At 40.6% G+C, this 23,423-nt stretch overlaps 4 protein-coding genes across 15 annotated transcripts in view; 1 reads left to right on the forward strand and 3 right to left on the reverse strand.

Annotated features, from left to right (window-relative positions):
- The window catches only part of ktn1 (kinectin 1), a 24,595-nt gene extending 23,272 nt beyond the window's left edge, over positions 1 to 1,323 (reverse strand). For all 8 annotated transcript variants that reach the window (XM_089003966.1, XM_089003969.1, XM_089003968.1 and 5 more), the window contains exon 1: positions 1,205 to 1,323. The gene's annotated coding sequence lies outside the window, so the exon portion shown is untranslated. The remainder of the gene's footprint in view (positions 1 to 1,204) is intronic.
- On the reverse strand, positions 1,205 to 11,897 carry msh4 (mutS homolog 4). Of its 3 annotated transcripts, none has more exons than XM_089003972.1 (20): positions 11,680 to 11,897; positions 11,297 to 11,443; positions 11,057 to 11,220; positions 10,862 to 10,972; positions 10,665 to 10,780; positions 10,404 to 10,577; positions 10,159 to 10,331; positions 10,006 to 10,073; positions 8,667 to 8,741; positions 8,519 to 8,583; positions 8,277 to 8,446; positions 6,680 to 6,816; positions 6,463 to 6,566; positions 6,204 to 6,328; positions 4,981 to 5,181; positions 4,775 to 4,893; positions 4,574 to 4,702; positions 2,767 to 2,941; positions 2,602 to 2,690; positions 1,205 to 1,323 (listed from the first exon to the last, which is right to left on the reverse strand). In XM_089003972.1, exons 1-20 carry the CDS (start codon positions 11,879 to 11,881, stop codon positions 1,321 to 1,323), a joined length of 2,547 nt encoding a protein of 848 aa, XP_088860098.1. In that variant the 5' UTR covers positions 11,882 to 11,897; the 3' UTR covers positions 1,205 to 1,320. The 3 variants fall into 3 exon arrangements, with proteins under 3 accessions (XP_088860098.1, XP_088860097.1, XP_088860096.1); XM_089003971.1 differs by lacking the exon at positions 1,205 to 1,323 and adding an exon at positions 1,856 to 2,444; XM_089003970.1 differs by lacking the exon at positions 1,205 to 1,323 and adding an exon at positions 1,856 to 2,444 and having other exon boundaries at positions 4,574 to 4,893.
- Positions 11,898 to 12,223: 326 nt separating this feature from the next.
- vcpkmt (valosin containing protein lysine (K) methyltransferase) lies at positions 12,224 to 13,823 on the forward strand. Its single transcript, XM_089003973.1, has 5 exons — positions 12,224 to 12,495; positions 12,714 to 12,827; positions 12,924 to 12,996; positions 13,113 to 13,232; positions 13,341 to 13,823. Exons 1-5 carry the CDS (start codon positions 12,239 to 12,241, stop codon positions 13,446 to 13,448), a joined length of 672 nt encoding a protein of 223 aa, XP_088860099.1. The 5' UTR covers positions 12,224 to 12,238; the 3' UTR covers positions 13,449 to 13,823.
- A 4,898-nt stretch (positions 13,824 to 18,721) lies between these two features.
- Positions 18,722 to 21,868, reverse strand: arf6b (ARF GTPase 6b). 3 transcript variants are annotated; one of them, XM_089004618.1, is made up of 3 exons: positions 21,751 to 21,868; positions 21,444 to 21,533; positions 18,722 to 21,266 (listed from the first exon to the last, which is right to left on the reverse strand). In XM_089004618.1, the coding sequence occupies exon 3, from the start codon at positions 20,928 to 20,930 to the stop codon at positions 20,403 to 20,405; it is 528 nt and encodes a 175-aa protein (XP_088860744.1). In that variant the 5' UTR covers positions 20,931 to 21,266; positions 21,444 to 21,533; positions 21,751 to 21,868; the 3' UTR covers positions 18,722 to 20,402. The 3 variants fall into 3 exon arrangements, with proteins under 3 accessions (XP_088860744.1, XP_088860746.1, XP_088860745.1); XM_089004620.1 differs by having other exon boundaries at positions 21,376 to 21,533; XM_089004619.1 differs by having other exon boundaries at positions 18,722 to 21,533.
- Between the last annotated feature and the right edge of the window lie 1,555 nt (positions 21,869 to 23,423).

Below are 23,423 nucleotides of genomic sequence, written 5' to 3' on the forward strand. Positions count from 1 at the left end.
CCTAAGGGGCTTTCAAAACTCTCAAGTACACGTTTGTATGGCAATTTGCATACTCGCCACAGCAGCCAATCAGAAGTCTGTTTCATGCTTCGGACTATACCGAGACTGAAAAGTGTACTTGAGTTTTGAAAGCCTAGAAAGAGGAGTCCATGTGCCACGTAGCGATTTGCTTGTAGCTTTTGCTTTATTGAATAAAACAATTGATTTGAAAATAATTTTTTTTTTTTCTTGAAGAAGTTGTCGGCCACCCGGGCCGAGACGTTTTGAAAGTTGTACGCCCCGGGCCTCCGGACAGACGTTATTTCAAACAGAGTATTATGATGAATGTACTCGAACACTGATGAAAAAGCAACATTCACTTTGTGAGAAAAGTCACGTGAACATGAATGTCGAGAAAAGGACTGTTTCGTACATCTTAAACATTTGGATATTTGACTGATCAAACTGGCATGTTGTGGTATAGTCACGTGACACGTTTGTGATTGGGGGATTGGTGGCTCCAAATAAAATATAGCTTGGGTCTCATGCATGGGCGGCAACATCGCAGGTATTCTAAGAATGACGTGCAACATGTCAGCCACAGAAAACGATTACTGGTGTCCTAGGAGGTGTCCATGAAGTGATAATACAAATGAATCTCAGCTGTTCCATCACAGACTGAAGCTTCTTCGACATTTGGACCGATACAATCTCGCGAGCTAACTTCTGCCAAGCGTGATTGACAGGTGCCACAGTGGCCAAATGGGACGCAAATGAACCCTCACGTCAACCAGACTGACGGAGTCGATCGTTGCCAAGTAGTTCGACAACCACATTGACACATTTTCAAACTTACACGCATGGACCGTGCTGTGAAATGTTAAGCTCACCAATGGCGTTGGAGGCTAACGTACTAGCCAAGACAGCCGGCTTACCCACGACTGTCTTAAAAGTGAATGTCTTGGGACATAATCGTGACCGGCAAGACGTCGAAAAAAACTTTCTAAAGACACTGGATGTGTGGAGAATGTTCAAAGCTCGGCTGTGCCACTGTCTCAGCCTCGTCCTCCTCTCCTGAAATCTCTGACCCAGTGGTCTCTTCCTTCCGAGCTTGAGGGCCGTTCCCGGGCCTAAGTAACTAGCTTTGCTATAGCGACAACACTAACACGCGACTCACATGCATTGAAATAAATACACAAACATTAACAAATTCGTAGAAACTTACATATGGGTAGAAAGGACTGTTGACTTGAATATTGAAACGGCGTTGTTGTTGATGGACTCCAGCAGCCTCCTCCTCTCTTCCCAAGAGAAGCCTGGCTAAGTTCAGAAGCGCTCCACTCACTACACGCAACACAGTGTTACGTTCAATGGGCAGGTCAAACTCTTCAGGGGTACGCTTGCTTTCCTCAGCAGACGCACCTGACAGCCCTGCTCCTCATTTTCAACAGACAGAACCGAGCGGCAGAGACAACCTTTGCTTTTAATCGTGCGAATACATTACGCCAAGGGAGTGTCGCATTATGTCGCCACAGATACCTCTATGGCGTTTTTTGTTTAAGTTTATACAATATATATGTGTCGTGTCGATTAAAATGAGAAAAATAATCTTTTTTCATTTATTCTTATTATTTACTTTATCTCGTCTGTGTAAGCTCTCAGTCGTACTTTATCGTTACTGTTTTATAAAGCGCTTGCGGCTGTGCTCTTGCGCTATATAAATTTGTATGTACTGTGTGGTATACGTAAATGCTGTTCAAAAAAGTTAGAGGCAAATTTCAGAATTCACCTTTCATGTACTGTTCTTGATTATTGCATTTTCTTCATACATTTGACGCAAGTTGTAACACTCAAAGCTCAATGGCCACTTAACAAGGACAAGTACCAGAATTTAATGAGAAAATTCAAACATACAAATGTAATGTGTATAAAATGATATAAACGGCAAACAAAATAGTGTGTACATATAAATACGCCCACAATAAAATCAAATGTAAATCATAACAATACTTAAACACTATTTTCTTATGTGTTCTTTATCTTGATAACAATGTTTATGAATTTGGAATTTATAGTTTCCATAAATGTAGTGAATACTCTATTTTAGCAGTAAATGTTTAACGTTCTATCTACACCAGATTTTTAGAAGGCATTTGTAGCAAATAAAAGTCAAGCAAGTGCATTCTTGTCGAAATAAACTTAAGACAACAGCCTATTAATTTCTGACTTGAGTCACAACTGGCACAGTCATTCCTTTTTTCGATTTGATTCCTCTTTTAGGTGTCAGAGGTTGCAGTCAGCGCAGTTGCCTCCAGTTCTGACTCATACTGCTTCCTTAGGCCCTTGAGATACATGCGTAGGCTACCCGGGTCAAGTCTGGAGTTTCTAGCAGTCTGCAGAAGGCGAGTGGCCAAGCGATGTAAAGCTCTCTGCCTCTCTGTTTCTGGATCGCTCTTACGTTTAGCCTTGGGATGAATGTCCAAAACACATTTTACTCGAATGGAAACATTTGAAGGGAATTTGTAGTGATAATTGAACACTAGTAGGCATATTTCATGATTTACTTTTTAGCCACATTGCTGAACATCCAGTACTAAAATATATTTTCTGAGACAAGCCTACCAAAATTTGCTTGGTGACTTTAGAGGCAATTGTCTTCGCTTCCTGGATTATGGTTGAAGGAAGTGAGGTCATTTCTGCCGCTTTGAGGCCTAACAGAGGAATAGTATGATTTGTTTACGCCCTTCTGACAAATATTTCTTCACAGTGATGCAGCAGATTGTTTACCGTAATGTTTTTCTTCGGAAAATCCTTGACTCAGTAAGTGTGTGTATACGATGCTCTCGGTGCCAGTGTCGCGGCTGCGTGTGTGCTGGACCTGCATGTGCTGGTTGTCCACACTTGGATACAGAGATTCGAGTTGGCACAGCTCAAGGTAGTGTGTGGCAAACAGGGTGAAGGCCTACAAACATGACAAAACGAACATATATTGTATATACATATAACATTTTGAGTTGCTGTGCGTCGTGTGGAACGGATATTGTTTTTCAGCATTGTTGGTCACGATGTTCATCAAGGAGGAGACTCTGGTGAGCGGTGGCGCCTTTTCGGCAGCATGAATATGCCAGCACTGTTTTTGATTTGGGAGGATCCACTGGTGAAAAGGATGCTTTGATCCTCTCCTCTTTCATCTAGAACTGCTTCATGTAACAAGGAGGGTACATGAAGTGCTTAAAGGACAACCGACGTCTCCGGACAAGTTGTGTCCATAATTTGTAAAATGGCTTCAAATGACTTCTACTGAGCGTATTTTACAAAGATTCCACCGCACATAGCTATATTTTACGTTTTAAGACTCGCTCTGACTATTCAGGAAGTCTTGTTTTTGAGTTGGTGACGAGTCCGTACGTGACGTCACTTTAGGAACCCCCCTTGACCGACAAAAAGACACATTGTAGCAGTCCTTCAATCACGTCAATGTAATTTGCTGTACTGTTTGTCTAAAAACCTTGTCTTGCACCCAAAAGCCGCCAGAAGAGGGCGTCCAAGCTCCATGGAAGGATTTTATCAGCCTGTGGAAACGGGCTGATTCATTCCTCACAGGAGTTGGTCGCCATTTTTGGGTGTGACATTCCCCCCGCCCGTTTGCCTCAAAATGACACGGAATAAATTTTTTAATCGATTGAAAACATGTATGCTTTCCTCTTCAGAACTATTTGAATCGTATTCATAACTGGATGTGTAACAAGAAAGCATATTCTCCGAATCTGAAGCCATTGTTTTGATTTTTCAGCAACGCAAGACGTCTTGGCGTGACGTCATGAACTGGAGGCGGGACTTTCTGAAAATTCCCAATTCGCAGCTCAATTTTTTTGCAGATTTTGGACACTTTAAGTCATTTTTATTGGTGTTTTGCATTTGAATAAAAATATCATACTGCGTGTTTTGGGTATTTTAGATGCTATAAAACGTTTTTCTGATGTCAGTTAAGAAACAAAAAAGTGACATCGGTTGTCCTTAAGAATGAATGACTGTGTCTTTGTGTTGTCATATTAGTTGTTTAGTTTTTTTCTTGTTCTTTTGACTTCAAGATGGCGCCACGAGAGTGGCTGCCTATACAGCAACTCATGTATTTGTTTTTTTACTTCTTCCTTTCATTTCCTCTTACTTTCATAACTTTGCTGCCCTGAAATGTAAATTTCTCCACTGCAAGACTAATAAAGGCAAATCCAATTCAATATATGTCTTTGTAAACAAGTATCTTCTTCTTTTCCTTTCGGCTTTTCCCCTCAAGGGGTCGCCACAGCAAATCAGTGTCCTCCATCTTTAGAGGTTTGATCCGCATGTTTGTTTTGGCCAAGCTTTTACGTCATCGGATGCCCACACAACCTCTGTATTTATCCGGGCTTGGGACCGCCGCAAGACTTATGTCCCTTTGTGGCTACAGAACAAGCAACTCGCTCAGTAAAAGGCTCCAAAATACAAAATGGTCATCGGCACAGCAACATTCAAAAAAGTAAAAACTATACTTAGCGTGTATTATATGCTATAGTTGGCTCATTCATCTTCTGAAAGAAATGTCAGTGCGATTTACCTTAAGGCCGAGGAGAAACTCACAAACTGAGTGACATATTCCAATGCCTTCTTCAGCACTGGTGCCGCGGCCCAGCTCATCAATGATGATGAGGGAGCGCTCGGTGACATTGTGGATTATGTATGACACCTTCAGTGGAGAGCAAGGTGATTGATCAAACCGTGGTTTCTTTGATACAAAAATCAAAAGAATGTAGAGTACCTCCTTCATTTCCAACATGAACGTGGAAGAGTTAGTTTCAAAATCATCATCGACACCAATTCTGGTGAAAATCTGATCTGCCACACGAAAAGACGCATACACGGCAGGCACAAAAGAACCTGTTAAAAAATAACAAATAAATCACTCAAATAAATCTGAAATCACAATGTGTTGGTTGCTTCAACTTTGGTCACTTCATTACTGACCAATTTGAGCCATGATCTGACACAGCGCCACCTGCTTGAGGTATGTGGATTTCCCGCTCATGTTAGGCCCTGTAATGATGACAAAGTTGCTCCCCTCTGAGACATAACAGTTGTTAGAGACAAGCTGCTGTCCGGGCATCCTCTCCAAGATGGGATGACGACCCTGTTTGATGGCTAATGTGTCTGTGAACTCTGGTCGCACTAGCAAATGACAAAATAACACACACGCGCACACAAACACGCACACGTACCCACACGCGCGCGTGCGTGCGCGCACACACACACACACACACACACACACACACACACACACACACACACACACACACACACACACACACACACACACGCACACGCACACACACACACACACGCACACACACACAAATAATGTTTCAAATAGCCACAAGGGGGCATTTGAGACCAGTTGGCTACCATTTTAGGGAGCTGTTGGAAGCTCAGCGGAATTTCAAAAGTTTTGCAAGTTGGACTTCAAACCAAATACAGATGCTCCCCACCTTCTGAACGAGATATGTTCCCAGTGGTCGTTCGTAAGGTGAATTTGTTCGTAAATTGCTTCAGTGCTATATTTTGTATGGAATGTATGTTTAAGTCAAACACTGAAAGGGTAGTATAAAACAGTAAAGATGCTCTCGCAGTTGTAAAATAAATTCACACCTACTGTAGTACAACGATATATATTCATGGGTCTTCAGTAAGCCATGACTGAAGCTGCTGGCACGTTATTACTGAATGACGTGCCAGCAGCCATTACTTTTTGTTGTGCATCGCCATTCGCGTCCTCCAGGAGCATTAACTGGTAAGAGGGATTTTCTCCCCGCCCACATACTCTACGCAGCCAATCGGAAGCGAGCTCGGCGGATCGGGGCCTGAACTCGCTGGCAACATTTCAGCATAGCTGGGCACTGATTGGTCAGCCTTGGTGTCCGTCGCGTAAACATCCAGCCCTTGAAACCTCGAATGTGTGTGTGTGCGTGCGTGTGCGCGAAGCACAGTACGCAGCCAATCGCAAGCGAGCTCGGCCGAAAAAGGCGCGCAATGCAAAATGTAACTTACAGGATCGCTGTCTGAACATTTTTCGACATACTGTACCCGCAAAAATGTTTGTATGTACCGTTATTCGTAACTTGAATGTTCGTAAGTTGGGGAGGGTCTGTAACGGTATGTTAGAGTGAATGACATTAGCAGCGAATCACGCTCACCATAGTCGGAAAGGGTGCAAGCGTTTGCCAGGGACAGAAGCATATCCAGCATAGACACAGCATCCGACAGTTTATAGAGGCAATGGATGTGCTCACGGATCGTGCTGAGCAGTTGACATACCACCCTTGAAAAGAGACAAGTTCATTGTAAGACATGAGTCTTGTGTGCCGCAAACCAGGAATGTAAAGGGTGTGATCGAACCATGTGCACCAAATATAAATATGTTTGTTTTGAGCATGAATATGTTGCTCTACTCACACATAGGACATGTGAACGATCTCTCTCAGGGCCTCATCACAGCGGTCGTTCAACCTCACCAGATCTGCAGTGGTAAACCCATAGTTGTCCTTGTGTTTGACCACCTGATGGTCCAAAACATAATACCAGGAAGTTTATTTATTTACTAAGAAAAACGTTTTTGTTCAGAGTTCAATTCAAAATCGGATTTTATATTGTTGTTCACACGATGTGATACCTTGATGAATTCCGAAGGGAGTTTCCCATCAGGCAAAAACATTCCTTCCAGTTTCATCTGGATGAAGAAGCCTCGAGCGGTGCTGAAGCTTGTGCGCATAGGAAAGCCGTAGTTTTCCCCCATCTGGTTTACTAGTCCTGAGAAACAACTGCGATGCTATCAACACTTGCAAGGGCAAAAGAAGACACTTTAAATTTATTTGGGAATAGAAAATATGACGTGGAGCACCATTCCCGAATTTGTTCGGGTTTCTGTTTTTCTTGCCGGGGGTGCCGCCGACAAAGCGCTGGTCAGACCTCTGACAATGTTTTCTTCCGTTCCACGAGGGGGCAGCATTCTGCCTCTTGTACAGCTGCCCCCATTTCAAGCTCAGATAACTCCATACCCATATAACTTATAATAATAATACATTTAATTTAATTATTAACCCTTTTTTCTGATGAAAGAAGCGAGTCTAGGGTTTCTTACGCTGCATTGAATATTTATGTAATCCTTAAACTCGATAGTCTGTGGGTCTTGGAATTTGAGTGGAGTGGACACATTTTGCACGTCTGACAGTAATTGAGTTAAAAACGTTTTATGTTATTTATGTGTGTTTTAGCATGGAAGTAAACAAAAGCGTGACAAAACACTGTAAGAACCCTCACCGTTTGTAACAGAGTACTGAAATTGATTGATAGTCCTTGATAGGCCTGCCACAAGAGGTGCTGCAACATTTCTACACGGCTGTCATCGAATCCATCCTGTGTTCTTTCATCACCGTTTGGTTCGGGGCCACCACAAAAATGGACAAAATCCGATTTCAACGGACAGTTAGGACGCCGGAAAAAATCATTGGCACCGCCCTACCTACTCTCGAGGACTTGCACACTACAAGAATCCAAACTAGGGCGCGGAAAAACCTACTGGACCCTGCGCACCCTGCCCACCACCTTTTCCAGCTACTCCCCTCAGGCGGGCGTTACCGATCCATGCGCACCAAATCCAGCAGACATTTAAACAGCTTCTTCCCCCAAGCCATTAACTCTTTGAACAGTAGCCAAAATGGAACTGTATAGTGCCTCGTTGCAGTTTTTTGATGATGATACTAGTGCAGCGTTTTCGACCGGAAACAAATTCCTTGTGTTACTTGGCAATAAAGATGATTCTGATTCTATTTTTTTTTTATGGGTCTGGAGTTTTCTGAGCTTGAAATGGGGGCGGCTGTCCAAAATACAATACAACATAATACATATAATACATACATATTGATTCACACAGTGCTTTAACAACGAGGTAAGGCCAGCGCTTTATTGCCACCCCCGCAAGAAAAACCAAAACCCAAACAAATTTGTGAATGGCGCTCCACGTCATATTTTCAATTCCCAAACAAATTCGGAAATGTTAGTGAATGTGTTAAAAGCAACATTTTATATGCCTTTATTGAGAAATAAATCCTTTTGACGTGGAACAAATTTCACACAAGCAATGCATAATTCTGAGCGCAACTCATTTTGTTGAGGTTTTCCCCCATTTACCTAAGATACCCTTTTTTCATGTGAATAATCAGATTTTAAATGAACATCCTCTTCTAAAATAACAATAAAGAGGTCTCCACCTGCAATGTCATCCACTATTTCGGTATAAGCTCGTCGGGTAATGTCCAGGAACTCATTGATGTTGGGCCGTACGGCGTAGCACTTTTGTGTGCGCATATTGAGGTTCCCCTTCAGGTAGGTGGTATCGTCATTAATCACGGTAAGGATCTGCTTCAAAATCATGTCGAATCTGAAGGTGTATAAAAACACTGTAAGTAGAAGTAGACACATATACAAAAAGTTGACAGCAGCATATACAGACCTGCTATCCTCAAGTGAAGTGCTGTATGCCTTCAGAAGAGCTGTGTTGCAGTTCTTTAACACCGCCTGTTTATCAAATTATCTGGTTAAAAAATGATTTAAAACCCAACTTTGTTGCTATTAACTTGTGTATATCATTGGACACTAACCCTCAACTGCGGCACCAAATCCAAAGTGTGTTTCAATTGAATGACATGTGTAATCTTTGCTTCCGCAATCTGAACCTACAAAAATACATTAAGAGAAAGCAACTGCTCACTGATATGAAGTAGTTTACACATTAAGTAAGTGCAAAGAAGCCTATTTGGAACCTGGATATTCACTATTCTTTAATATATTTTACTATTTACACTACGTTCATGATGAGAACGATTTGGAGATAATGAAAAGGTTCCAGTTGTTTCTAATTTGTATGCATTGACTATGGCAAATGCCAAAATGTTATTTTAAAGGAGATTGTATTCATTCGCTTTTTTTTCTTTTAACAATGAACAATAGTGTCTTTATCCAAGGACTTCTACTATAATGCACAAATGACCTTGAACGATAGATATCACGTAGTGCAGGGGTGTCAAAGTAATTTTTTTTGCCGCGGGCCACATTGTAGTTATGGATTCCTCTCGAGGGCCGTTATGAATTTGGGGAAGCCATTAGAATGTTTAATCCCCTCCACATATTACATATAGAGCACACACAAAATTAATGAATAACTAGTTTTCAAATCTGAAGTCAAGAATAATGACTGTTATTGTGGTTTACATCCAAAAATATGAAATTTTGGTTCGGATTTCAGCAAGCATCATGGAATTTCACAAGTTTGATTTGCTTTCGTGGGCCCAAAAAAATGATGTGGCGGGCCGGATTTGGCCCGCGGGCCTTGACTTTGACACCCGTGACTTAGTGGGTTGTGGATTTGGGCATATGTTTCATCAATCTATATTTGAGGCAAAATTCCATCAATAGATTCCAATTGGTCCCTCCATTCCCATAATCTGCCAATTAACCCTCATATTTTGTTGAGAAAAAAATCACGTTGATTATGTTGTGGGTCATTTTTACCCATATGTAAAAATCCACACAAAACAGTCAAATAATAGGTGACATCGGCAACAACTGTTTCTGAGATGTTGTAACCATACGTGATAAGAGAGGCATCATATTTTATATCCCATTGGGATATTTTTGAACAGTTTTGAAGAAAGGAAAAATAAAGGATACCCAGTGCTTTTGTCAACACAAAAACAGAAACGGGTAAAATTGACCCGTAACATAATATGAGGGTTAAAGAAATGGACTAACAAAACCATTGCATCTGTTTGAGGTCCTTTTAATGTGAAATAATTGTATTTATTGAAATCTACCTTTACTTCCTTAATTTTAATTGTTTATAAAATTTTGTGTTTTCTTTATTTTGCATCTGAACTCACTGGATAATAATTTAGACAGTTAGTATGAGGACATAATAACTAATAAAAGTACTAAACATACTGTCTCTTGTTTTGGGATTTGGACCAGAACAGAGAGCAGCTGGTCAATGTCAAGGAAGTGACCTATAGCTGAAGAAGAACAAAGTCAAAATCTACAGGTAATTTTGTTAGTTTGTATAACACTCAAGTTTGTTTCAAATTGTTTATATGGTACCATTCTTCAATCCAAAGAAGAGCTCCTCATTCTGCAGCATTTCTTGTATCGCGTCCAAACGAATGTTGATGGTATCCACATCTATTAGAGGCTCCAGAATATTAGAGCGTAACCTTCTGGCACCACCGGGTGTTTTTGTGTAGTTAAGGACGCCTAAAAGGGTATGGTCGCTCCTGTGTGGATATATACAAAAAAAGTGATAATACAAGCATGGGATTGAAAATTATGTTTGGTTATTTCTGCACCTGTGGTCTCTGTTGTTGACCACAAGCTCCATGTTACAGGCAGACGCTGAGTCGATCATAGCTGTCTGTTCACTTCCTTTAAAGCTCACTTTGAGCGACTTGGCAGCATACACAGAGTTCTGAATGAATTCCAAGTATTTCAGCAAAGCAGCTGCAGCTGCTAAGCAATAATACCTGCACAAATTGAGATAGTTGGTCATAAAATATTAATCATAGTTTAGGTCTATTTTTCCCCCCGCATAACTGTACTCAGTGACATACTTTGCTTGAACTTCCATCAGGACAGTGCTAAATTCTGGAGCACAGAGCTGCTGGATATACTCCAGGCCTTTCTTCTCATTAAAATATTTTCTTTGAATTGCAGTGAATGCGACGCCCTGACACACACAATAAAAATTTGTGTACCAAATAGTACAATATTGACAGTTTTTATGCTACACATGTTTGTGTATTAGCACCTGGAAGTTCTCTGTAATAAGACTAAAGAGCTTTGTCCCTTTTCCCTTTTCGCAAGCAGTGTCTGGCATTAATATTTCCATTGGGAACAAGATGTGGACCTTGGTTATGACCTTGAGAAATGTACAAGTTGGCATATTTTTATTTTAAAAAATGGCAAGTCAGACTGTAATAGTATTTGTCAGTGCTTAGATTACCTTGGCATATGTTCCAGTGTCTGCAAATTGAGAGAGTACAAGCTCTGGAGATTTCAAGTTAAGACTGGCCATTCCAATCTCGCCCCTGGCCAATCCGCGCCCTTCAACCAAAGCAATAATCACAGTTGTATTCGAAGCCGTGGCTGAAGAGGAGCAACTTGTTACTGTAATAAAAGAGGAATTAAAGTGAGAAAATATAACATAACCTCAAATTCAACGTATTGCTTTGGGCTACAGTACCAGTATCAGTCACCGGTGTCCGTCCAAGGTGTGCGGCCCTCGCGGAACCAGGGGTTTTCCTGATGCTAGGTGTTCCTCCACGGTAGGTGCTGTCTGAGGTACATGCAAGGTGAGGTGGATTTGTCCTTCCTACGTGGTGGCTCCGTTCTGACAAACCAAACCAATAAGGCATACAAAAATGAGATTTATTCATTACTGGAGATATCTTGCATTTGTCTGCAACCTTGGCTGCGGACAAAATCACAAGCACAACCTCAGAACTGTGAGGCAGACCAACAATTCACCATCCTAATCCAATACAAAACCGGGCAAGTGAATGTTACTTTACACATTAGCCTACCTAACATGTTGTGCAAGCTGAAACTAAAACTAACAACAGTTACCGGGGGCAGGGCGAGGAGGTGATAGGCCACTACTGGAGTGACTACACCCTTCTTCCAGACTTTGACAGGAAAAACCAAGGGAGGCTGATACCGGATTACAAGAAGTGGTTCCATTTACAAGGCTAGTTTTTCCAGCTGGAGATAACTCAGAAGTATGGTCACTTTCACTCGTGCCAATCTCTTCTGTACTGCTACGAAACATTGCAAAAGTAATAACTCTGCAATATATTAATTCAGTTGTGCCACTTAAGTCTTAAACTGAGTAAACGGGTTAATATAACAACAAATACGGGGAGAGGAAACTGATGCTAGCTAAGAAGCTAACACATTTCTGGCGCGACCGAAGCAAGCCTGCCTGCCTACTGGCCTCTTCTCGTCGTTTCACAAACGGTTGGGAATATTATCGCAGACTTGTTCTATTTTGTTTATTTACGGACTAAATAGCAACCGCCTGCCCTAACTCAGAATGTGTACACGGCAAATTACTTGAATATTCCGAAAGAAAATATCATTTTAATGTTCGCCGGTGAATTTCCGTTTCCGGTTATGGTTATCCAATATGGCGGCTCAAATAGACCACAACAACTATTTCGTGAGAGAAATCGAGAAAAATGACGGTTCTCTCTTGACGCTGTGTCAATGTTACATGGGGGACGTAGGCTGCGTGGTATGGGATGCGGCCATCGTTCTCGCTAAATATTTAGAAACAAAACAATTTTACGATCCGTCCTCAGAAGTGAATGTATGGGCTGGCCAAAGAGTGGTGGAATTAGGAGCTGGAACAGGAGTTGTTGGTTTGATGGCAGCGACATTGGGGTGAGTTCAAATCTGTAGCCGATGTAGATGTGTAGTTAATGTAAATAAGTACATTTTCATGTCAAGTTTTACCGTTTTAGTGTAATGTTTTGCCTGACAATGAAGTTGTTGTCAACCAAAGTCCTGCAATACAAACCGTGTACAGTGACGTTTGGGTATTGTCTAACCCTGTTAACGTCTTTTTTTTTATTCTCGGTTGATTGTTTTGATTCCCACAGTGCTTATGTTAGTGTGACCGACTTAGAAGATTTGCAGACGCTCCTGAAATTGAACATTCAAAGTAACCAGGCTCTCATCAGTGGTGGATCCATAACTGCCAAGGTACTGAAATGGTGTGTACGTTTTGTTTTTAATTTACATGCTTGATTGTAGGTGGTTGTCTATGTTTGGGTTCTCACATTTAAAGTCTGAGATGTTCTTTTGCACAGGGGTGAAGATGTATCTGGTTTCCTTCCACCTCCGAACTATGTTCTTATGGCAGATTGCATTTATTACCAAGAGGTACAGTATTATTACAAACAGAAGTCTAAATCGACATTTTGCATATTTTTTTTAATCATATACACTTGCAACATAGTACGAAGTGTCTTCTTAAATGCTTTCGTTTATTGCCACAGTCAATTAGCCCGCTGGTGGAAACATTGAAGCTGCTCAGTGGCCCAGAGACCTGCATTATTTGTTGCTATGAGCAACGCACTGAGGGTATCAACCCAAAAATAGAGAAGCAGTTCTTTGAGGTGAGAGCCATGTCTGTGGGTTGTAAATATAAATGGATGAATATGTAACAAATCCGATATTGGGTCTTGCCACTTCATCACTTAATCCTTTCTTATTTCATCTTTTAGTTGCTGCAACAAAGTTTCAACTGTGAAGAAATCCCTTTGAGCAAACACGATAGTGAATTTAGTAGTCCAGACATTCACATCCTACATTTTACGAAGAAAAAAAAATAATGTGTTCAACTGCTAAAGCTCAACTGTCAATGTAACTTGAAAGAACATTATAAAGTTCAGCCGACGTCTCCGGACAAGTTGTGTCCATATTTTGTAAAATGGCTTCAAATTACTTCGACTGAGCGTATTTTACAAAGATTCCACCTGCATATAGCTACGTTTTACGTTTTAAGACTCGCGCTGAATATTCCGGAAGTCTTGTTTTTGAGTTGGTGATGAGTCATCACCCTACGTCACTGAAGGAACGCCCCTAACTGAAAAAAATGACACATTGTAGCAGTCCTTCCATCACGTCAATGCATTTTGCTGTACTTTGGTCTGAAAACGTCATGTAGGACCAAAAAGAGGCAGAAGAGGGCAACAAAGCTCCATGTAAGGAATTATTGCTTTGTTGCCATGTTCTGCCTTTTTTGGGTGTGACATTTCCCACCGCTGATGCCTCAAAATGACACCGAATAAATTATTTAATCGATTGCAAATATGTATGCTTTCTTCTTCAGAACTATTTGAATCATATTCATACCTGGATGAGTAACAAGAAAGCATCTTCTCCCAATCTGAAGCCATTGTTTTGATTCTCGAGCAAGGCAAGACATCTTGCCGTGACACCACGAACATGGGGGCGGGACCTTCTGAAACTGGCCACTTCCGGTTTCAAATTGAAGCACTTTTTAGACACTGAGTCATTTTTATTGGTGTTTTGCATTTGACTAAAAATATCATACTGTGTGTTTTGGGTATTTTAGATGCTCTAAAACGTTTTTCTGATGTCAGTTAGTAAACAAAAAAAGTGACGTCGGTTGTCCTTTAAAGTATTAGTGGTAATTAAAATGATATAGTTAAAAATGATACCATTAAATAAACATAAATACATTATGTTCCTGTGCAATGTCCACGCCGCAGCCTTTTAGGAGCGGTGTGGTGCATATATGGGCAGAAATTAAGATTTCTGTAAAGTGTCTTTGAGAGTTTTGAAAAGTGCTTATAAATACAATTTATTAAAAAAATTGTTTGATTTTGTCGTGGAGCGTTACCTATTTTTACCACTAGGTGGCAATATTTGCCATTTAAAAAAAAGCGTGGTTCAGTTTTGGGCTGAAATAAAGCTGCAGTTTTATTATCAAGCAGAGATTGTTGGCTGTTTTTACCCTGGCTGTTTATGTCATTTTAAATATTCACATAACTTTTAATTAATTCAACATCATGCTGAGGCAACAGTCTTGGGTAAAATATATACTCCATACTGTTTATTTATCTTCTAAGACGGTGCAGCAAATTACAACTTTCGTGCCACTCACACTTCTGACTGTCTTTTTTTCCCATACGAGGGGAATTCCAGCATAAAACAAGCATAAACCGTGACTCATACGGGTTCTAGGTATAGTTTTGATGAAGCATTACAAATCTTAAAGAAAAACATTTTAAACATCCAACATGCATTTTCCATGAAAAAAAAATGAAGATGGGAGATGTGTGGAAACATACATGTTTTTGGAGAATAAAATAGTTAAGACAAATCCTTATACTGAACTGCACGTACCTCTGTAATGAGACTGTTTAGGAAGCCAAAACGAGATTCCCCAAGCAGATACCATTTGCACTTTGTGCTGTGTGTGTAACCTCTTGGTCGAAGACATCGGACATAGAAAACAGACTTTTTTTTTGGGATAGATGCTCTTTGAGTCCACTGAATCGACTCGACTGTGGTGTGGCCTCTCTGTGACGTCCGTGACTCTGTGTGTATTTTACAGCTGAATAAACACAATTTGGGGACTAACATGTTAAACTATGTGGACAAATGTCATGTTTTCATATGAATAGAATCCGTGATGCTTTAGGATGGAATGTGGCTGCTTTTTAAAGACGAGAAGTCTACAATTATAGATGTGTTTTGATAACTATGATTACTAACCTAAATCATGTAATTAATGCTTGTACAAGCGCTTCTATCTATCCATTAGAATCCAATTTGGTTATGTCAAACAGAAAGCCAACAAGCTACGGTAATTTTATACCCTGGTGAATTTGCAATATCAGATTACAGGTAACATTTGGGAAGAAATATGAAAGGAATGCGTTTTGGTCCATCGCGCATAGCACAGCTCTTCACGCTGGTTAAAAAGTAAAATAAATCTAAGATCAAGAAGCACGTTTCGGGGGAAAAAAATGACAATGTTCCTGTTTTAACTGTGACACTGAGTTTCGAACCACAGCCGGGCACCTGAAACAACTTTCAGCTGTTTCTGAAGCTGTTACTCCCAGCTCCCATGAAAGGAAGATAAATGGTCAGGTTTGCTAACCACTAAACTAACTACTATATTGGAGGACAGGCATTGCTGAATAATCATTGCCTTTGTAAACGGTAGTACGGTGGGAGTTCTCTGCTGAAATCTTGACATAAATGCACCAGGATAATGATACGCTTTGCTTCTGTGCTTGAGCATTACAAATCCTTAAGTTCTACATCAAATCAGAAATAACTGTAGGGGACGCCAGGTAGAGTTTTAACACAGGTCATTCATTCCAATCAGAAAAAAAGTTTGGAATAATCCCCTGATCGACTGCTTACTCTCACTTTTACTCAGTGAGTTTTTTGTATAAATGCATGATCGCTAGCTAGCAAGATAGATCGCTAGCTAGATAGATTGCCAGCTAGCTAGATAGATCGCCAGCTAGCTAGATAGATCGCCCGCTAGCTAGATAGATCGCCTGCTAGCTAGATAGATCCCCTGCTAGCAAGATAGATCACTTGCTAGCTAGATCGCTAGCTAGCTAGATCGCGAGCTAGCACGCTACATGGCACACTAGATAACACGCTAGATAGCATGCTAGATAGCACGCTAGCTAGGTGGCATGCTATCTAGATGGCACGCTAGCTAGATGGCACACTAGCTAGATAGTTAGATGGCACGCTAGCTAGATAGCACGCTAGATAGATAGCGACATAGTTCGCGAGATAGCTAGCTAGCTATCATCTGTCTGTTTATGTGTATGTATTTATTTTTGAGGAACTCCAGTCAGAAGACGGATTAAAGGGGTTATAAAAAGCCCAAAAACAAAAGCATTGGACTCGAAAGTTCATATTTTGATGATTTGCAAAATTGGAAAATACATTGCAAGATTGGCCATGAGAATGGATGAAGAATGGGAGGAACTTTCAGCAGCTCTTCCTCTTTTAGCATTAAGGAACTCACTGGAAACTTGTGGTCCGCTCTTACGTTTAGGTGGCACCGAGAATGCCAGCAACAGATGTCCCATCAGGCCATTGTCATAGTAACTGAACCAATAAACAAGCATTGTGGTCAACCCGAAACAAAATGAGATTGGAAACTTAACCGCAGTAGTTAAATTGGGTGGAATGATGGAAGAAGTATCAATTAGGGAGCAGGGGTGTCACATTTGGAACAAAATGCCACTTTATGTCTTGCCTGTTGATAACAAAAAGTACGAGACTCGTTTCACTATGGCAAACTTTTCCTCTCAGGAAGTAGAAGGCATTCCAGTCACCCATTGAATTGGAAAAAAATGACATGAAGACCCATCTCGACGAAAGAGAGGCCTGATAAATCTTACCCGCAGTCTCTGTCCTCGTAATGAGGGTCCTGGTGGTCTTGCAGCAAGAATTCTACAATTGTAATAAAGTGGTGTCACCAAAAGTGATCATTAGAACCCAATTAAAGTGCTATCGGCAGCTAATGGAGGCCTGCACCAGGAGTTCACTTAGTTTCATTCTCAAGCATTTATGACTGTTTTACATAACCCACTTTTCATTCAAAATTTGATTAAAAATACATATGGTTTGGGCTTTGATTAGTTTTTGGGCTCAAAACTGTTTTTGTGTAAAAAAAAAAAAACACTAACCCATTCCCTTCCAGACGTGCTAAAATATGTGCACTCAAGTGCCAGGGTTTTTGTCATTGTCACTTGAATTCCACGACCCATAGAATATTGAGTTTTAGGATTATATAAGCATTCAATACAGCGTTAGACACCCGTGACTCTCTTCTTTCATCAGAAAGGAAGAGTTCATTCCTAAATTATGTGGGTCTGGAGTTATATGAGCTTGAAATGAGGGCAGCTGTCCAAAATACAATGCAATACAGTAAAGTCTCATTTTATTGATATTCTCGCGAGTCGGAAAACATATTGATATAACCGGACTATCGATATATCCGATCCTGCACCATGTAAATTTTCTTCTTGCATTCATAGAAATAGTATCGTAATAAGCAGTACTATCGATATAACCGATATCGCTATAACGAGACTTTACTACATACATTGGTTTATATGGCACTTTAACAACAGCTGAAGCTGGAACAAAGCGCTAATATTGGAAAAAGGGGAAATGCTGCCCCCTTGTGGAAAAGAAAGACACTTGGCTAAAGGCTATGGCCAGCGCTTTATCGGCACACAAGCAAGAAAAAACTAAACCCGAAAAAATTCGGGAATGGCGCTCTACGTTGTAGTTTCAATTCCCGAGTAAATTTGCGAATGAGTTAAAAAAAAAAAAAAACTTGTTTACATGACAGGACTTTTTTTGCAGCTTGATATAGTTTTTGCTTTTTTGAATGTTGCTGTGCCGATGACCATTTTGTCTTTGGGAGCCTTTTACTGAGTGAGTTGCTTGTTCTGTAGCCACAAAGGGACATAAGTCTTCTTGTGTCGGTCCCAAGCCCGGAAAAATACAGAGGGGTGTGTCAGGAAGGGCATCCGACGTAAAAGCTTGGCCAAAACAAACATGCGGATCAAACCTCTAAAGATGGAGGACACTGATTTGCTGTGGTGACCCCTTGAAGGGAAAAGCCGAAAGGAAAAGACTTTTTTTTTTGCAGCTTGAAAACATCACAAAAAGGAAGTCCGAAAAAATGCAATGTGAACTTGCTTAATTTACTAATATTTTAAGCTAACTCCTTAATTTTTGTATCATTGTTCTTCAGAAAGGTACATGCGAGCATAATACGACGATGCTTCAGTCAACAAGCTGTTTATCCCACAGTCAAGTCTCAGAATAAACAACACAACACTACAATGTCCAGTGACGCATACCCTCACGCAAACAATCAAAGCGCAACAGTTTTAACTTCCTGTTTTCAACATTATCCCACTGAGAGGCAAAGGGCAGAAACATTCAATTTGAGGTTTCTATGAAGTTTCACAGGGTTGGGAAAGTTAATGGCTGCAGCCTGTGTCAAGGCATCCGGTTGTGTTTGTTCAAAGCGGCCAGAAAAATCTGTTTTGGTAAAAAAAAAAAAAGTAGCATAACAAAGACATGGATTTGAAATCACTTTTTTTAATAAGACATTACAATGACAAGATCTGTACATGGATTCCCCCGCCCGATCTGATCAAAACAGGAGCAGCAGCATCACACCTGACGGCATGACAGGTCCCCGATGGAGGTTTGCTGCACTTCATGCTACAGATAGTGATACCTTGGCTTACAAACTTAATTGGTTCCCAGACAGTGTGTAAGGCGAAAAGTGTGTATCCCAAAAATTAATTTCCCATAGGAAACCATTAAAATGAGAATAATCCGTTACCAGGTTCCTATAAAACATAATTTTCTACTTTCTAAGCCGTAAAACGACACAAAATATACCTTATTTTATGTATAATAAATGTGCTATGGTACTGTACAATAAAATCATTTTATTTACCTTTGTGATGGTCGTTGATGGCTTGATGGAATGGAGTGGCCGGTTTCCTCAGCATTAAACACTTGAGGAATGATCCCTTGTAGGTGCTTTCTTTGTGATAATCTTATCTAGTTCCTCATCAATTATCTTCTGTTTAGTTGGGTTGATAGCTTTTTGCATCAAGTGTTCAGATGGCTTGTGCGGGTTGTTTGCGGAGCCTGATTGATGGGATTTTAACCTTGCAGTCTACACTCTGCCTTTGAACTATCAAAGTTGAAACTCTCTCACTGCCGTCTGCCTGTCTCTTTAATGTTGAAACCACCTCCCCTCACCGCTGCATTCTTGACCAATCACGTGGCTTTAACCAAATACTGGGGGCGGGGAATAGAGGACAAAAACAGTCGGCTGCCATTTTGTTGTAAGAACGGGCTCGTTCACGAACGATACATCACTCAGAAGCAGCTCCGTGTATGAAAAAAAGTTTGTATGCCAAGGTAAAATTTTCATAAATGTAACGTTCGTGAACTGAAAACCTCATAAACCAAAGGGTTCGTAAACCAAGGTATCACTATACAGGCTATCATATGATGTCCCAATACTGAGACTAATCAATATCAGATTGAGAGAACCTCTGAGCTGAAAGACATTCCCTGGGACAGGAGGGTGTTTTCTCCCTCAAAACTAAAAAAAAGCATCCCAACAAGCGTGTTACAAGTATTTGGAGGTCAATTTGTTGAATACTCAGCACATTTAGGTATCAAGACATGTGACATCAGTTAACTATATAGCCCACACCGGGGGGAATTGAGTGAGTGGGCTAATGAAATGTGAAGTATTTCTTCTCTCAGATGGCAATGATAATACACTTCAATTTTTCAGCAACCGATACCTTTCAAACAAGTACTAGTTACTCTAGTACTGGTTCAGGGTCAACAAGCATTCAAGATCTCCTTTAAACAGAAAGCAAGCAAAAATTAAAGAACCCCAGCTGAAGAATGCAGAGAAATTCAGCATATTGACAATAAATCAGATAAAACAGGGGAAAAAAAACAGGCAAAGGTGGTGAACTGTTTGTGGCTTCCACAATCAAACCAATTCGTTGAATATTCAATCAGCAAATTTTGAGCTAAATATCTGCTACACATGACAAGCATTTCTTTAAACCAGCACTCCAATCTGCAGATAAATTAGTCATGGGGTAATTGCAGTATTAAAAAATAAATGAGGCTAATCAATTCGTACTTAACCATACTCATTGGAGAGGTTCTTTGCAATTTTATTATAGTTTTGACCTAAAACAGTCAGCACTAAATCATTAAGATTTGTAATTCGAGGTTAGCCATGTCAGGCCCTCGTAGAGTCCATCGCCTGTTGTTGCACACGAGGGTTGAACATACCAATTCCTATCTCGGATGCGTGTCAATCCGAGCTTCTCTTGAATTTCGTGCGGTTTCATGGCATCGGGAAGGTCTTGCTTATTGGCGAAAATCAGGATGATGGCATCCCTCATCTCCCTGTCATTGATGATTCGGTGGAGTTCCTGACGCGCCTCGTCGATGCGATCCCTGTCTGCGCAATCCACGACAAAAATAAGCCCCTGGGTGCCCGTGTAGTAGTGTCGCCACAGGGGACGAATCTTATCTTGGCCGCCGACATCCCACACGTTGAACTTGACGTTTTTGTAGGTGACAGTCTCCACGTTGAAGCCCACTGTGGGGATGGTGGTGACGGACTGTCCCAGTTTCAGTTTGTAGAGAATTGTTGTCTTTCCGGCGGCGTCAAGTCCAAGCATTAATATTCTCATCTCCTTGTTGCCGAATATCTTGGAGAGCACTTTCCCCATTTTCAACTCTTCTGCATATATATACCTTGCTGGTAATGTGAAAATCAGGCAGGGGCACTCTGCTTATTATAGAGGAACTTCAGTTCAATTACAGGCTTTTTGGTGGAAGCATGACTCCCAATAACAACGTTAGAAATACACTTTCATGGTGACTCTAACTACAGGAGCTTGCTTGCTAGGCTGTCAGGCGCATGGACGTGTACATTCAAAGGAGCACAGTGTGTCAGCGGGGCCTTTCACACCATGCCTCATTACTCTACAAACTTGACCAGCAGCTGTTGCACGATGGGCATTCTTGTGGACGAATCAGCCAAATCGGTGGTTTTCCGCAACAGCCTGTAGTGTACAAAAAGGAGATATGGTATCTCTAAACGCTGCGGTGAAGTCCCTTGGACGACGTGTGACCCGCCCCTTGACCGGCTGCACCCCAGCTTGTCAGCACTACCGGGTAAGAAAAGCAGCTTTCTGCGGCTAACGCAATACCAGCCAAAGCTTTGCGTCAGTTAACTTCACCTTCCCGGCTACGAAGGTCCACGACAAGCAAGTCCACGGTGACTCAGGAACACAGTAACTGAACCAGGAAAGTCCTTGTCACGCTCCCCCCTGCAAGGAAATTAAATAGGAGTGTCAAACAGGCATCCCAAATTTGCCCATGTTCGCTAATGACGGCAAGCGAGCTAACTAGCCTAGCCAGCTAAACTTGCTAACAGTTAACGTCAGCGATGCAGCCGGATCCTGTTACAAAATAAGCGACACCATAGGATATTACGAACATCGACAGACTTTAAGTACACATATTAACGCGAATATAACAAATTACCTCAGTTCTGGTCCTGACTTTCGATTAATTCTCCCAGTAGCAGTCTTAAAGCCGATCTAGTCGCGGCGCTGATACACCGGAAAGGTGTGGATCCGCCTTCGCTGCCACTTCCTGCCGTTCACTTCTTCATTCACTTCATTCAAGAGCTACTGGTGCCTTTGGAAAAAAATAGGGTCCACCACGGCCAGAATTTTCCACCGCAAGACATCTGTGCATTAAATACATCAAAGCAAACTTTCTTAAACCGTAGAGTATTTCCTCAAACTCGCTCCAAGCAGTTAACAGAAAGATCTGATGCAATCAAAGGTTTTAACAAACCTGTTTTTTTTGCCTCCTTACTTTATCAGGATGGGTCTAACAGTTAGACTCATCTCTAACTATTCTATAAAATACAAAACACTACAGAAAACTTTGATGTTTGGGCCGTTTCTTTGGGGTGCTTAAACAAAAAAAAGAGTAATATTACCACCTTGTGGTGCATGAACGCAGCTACACGAATTTTGAGAATTAGAAAGAATCTCCCTGGGTGATTTTGCAAGATCTCTGAATTATCGATACAAATTAAGTCTCGCGATTTGGTCGGGACACTCCCGATTTTGACCAAAATACTCACAATACTCATGTTATACAATATTTAAATATTTTTCAAATATTTAAAATCGCATTTTCTGTGTAGCTTTATCTCTTGTTTCTATTTATAATTATATTTTGTTTATTATTGTATCTGTTTTTCTTTCAATGCTTGTCTGTAAAAAGGCCTCAAGAGCTTTGAAACGCGCTTGAAAATAAATTTATTATTATTATTATTATTATTATGAAGCAACTATTGACACAATACAGACATTTAATTTGTAAGGTGAAACAAAATAAAAATAAAAAAACAAAACATATGATTATACTCATTCAATGCATACATAAACAAATTGTGTTTTATTTACTTCTAATTTACACTTTTGTAACACACATTATTTTAACATGCACCACAGTATGCACAATTGTTGCGGTTTAATACCAAAAAACATTTCTTGTTAGGTGGTTGGATGGGTGAATGGGATATATTGACTCTTTCTTCTGAAAACTTAGCATGCAGTAAAAGAGCACTTTCATGTCATGGACAAGTTATACTTGTTATATATATATATATATATATATATATATATATATATATATATATATATATGATTATATATATATATATGATTATATTGTAATATATGTGACGGGTGTCACAACAGTGACTGTCTTCATCTCCACGATGCTGCTGTATTAATGAAGACGAGACGCGTGGATGTGTCTTTTTATTTCTTTTATTTCTGCAACACAGTATGGCAGAAGGGATGGGTGAAGTCGCATGGGTTTCGTCTTGTGATTAACCTGAATCTCCTCGAGATTGTTCTCAAATGCAAAACATTGTAGATAACAAAACAGAATTAACAACGTGTGATCGTATAGTGGTTATTTACAGAAAAAGAGAATACAACACAAGTTCACTGTTATTTACAAGATGTCCCTGAACGCATCATGGGCGGAGACTCAGCAGAACACGCGGTGCGCTTGTATGGCTGGCGCACAGTTCAACCAGCCACGGACACTCACGGGCAAATGAGACACGACACAAGAAACTAAATATTGTTCAATAAAAACGAAATGAAACAATTATTACCTGCAACACA

The sequence above is a fragment of the Hippocampus bargibanti genome, linkage group LG09 (genome assembly GCF_051943395.1).
Source record: "Hippocampus bargibanti isolate YZ-2025 linkage group LG09, ASM5194339v1, whole genome shotgun sequence".
NCBI lineage: Eukaryota > Metazoa > Chordata > Actinopteri > Syngnathiformes > Syngnathidae > Hippocampus > Hippocampus bargibanti.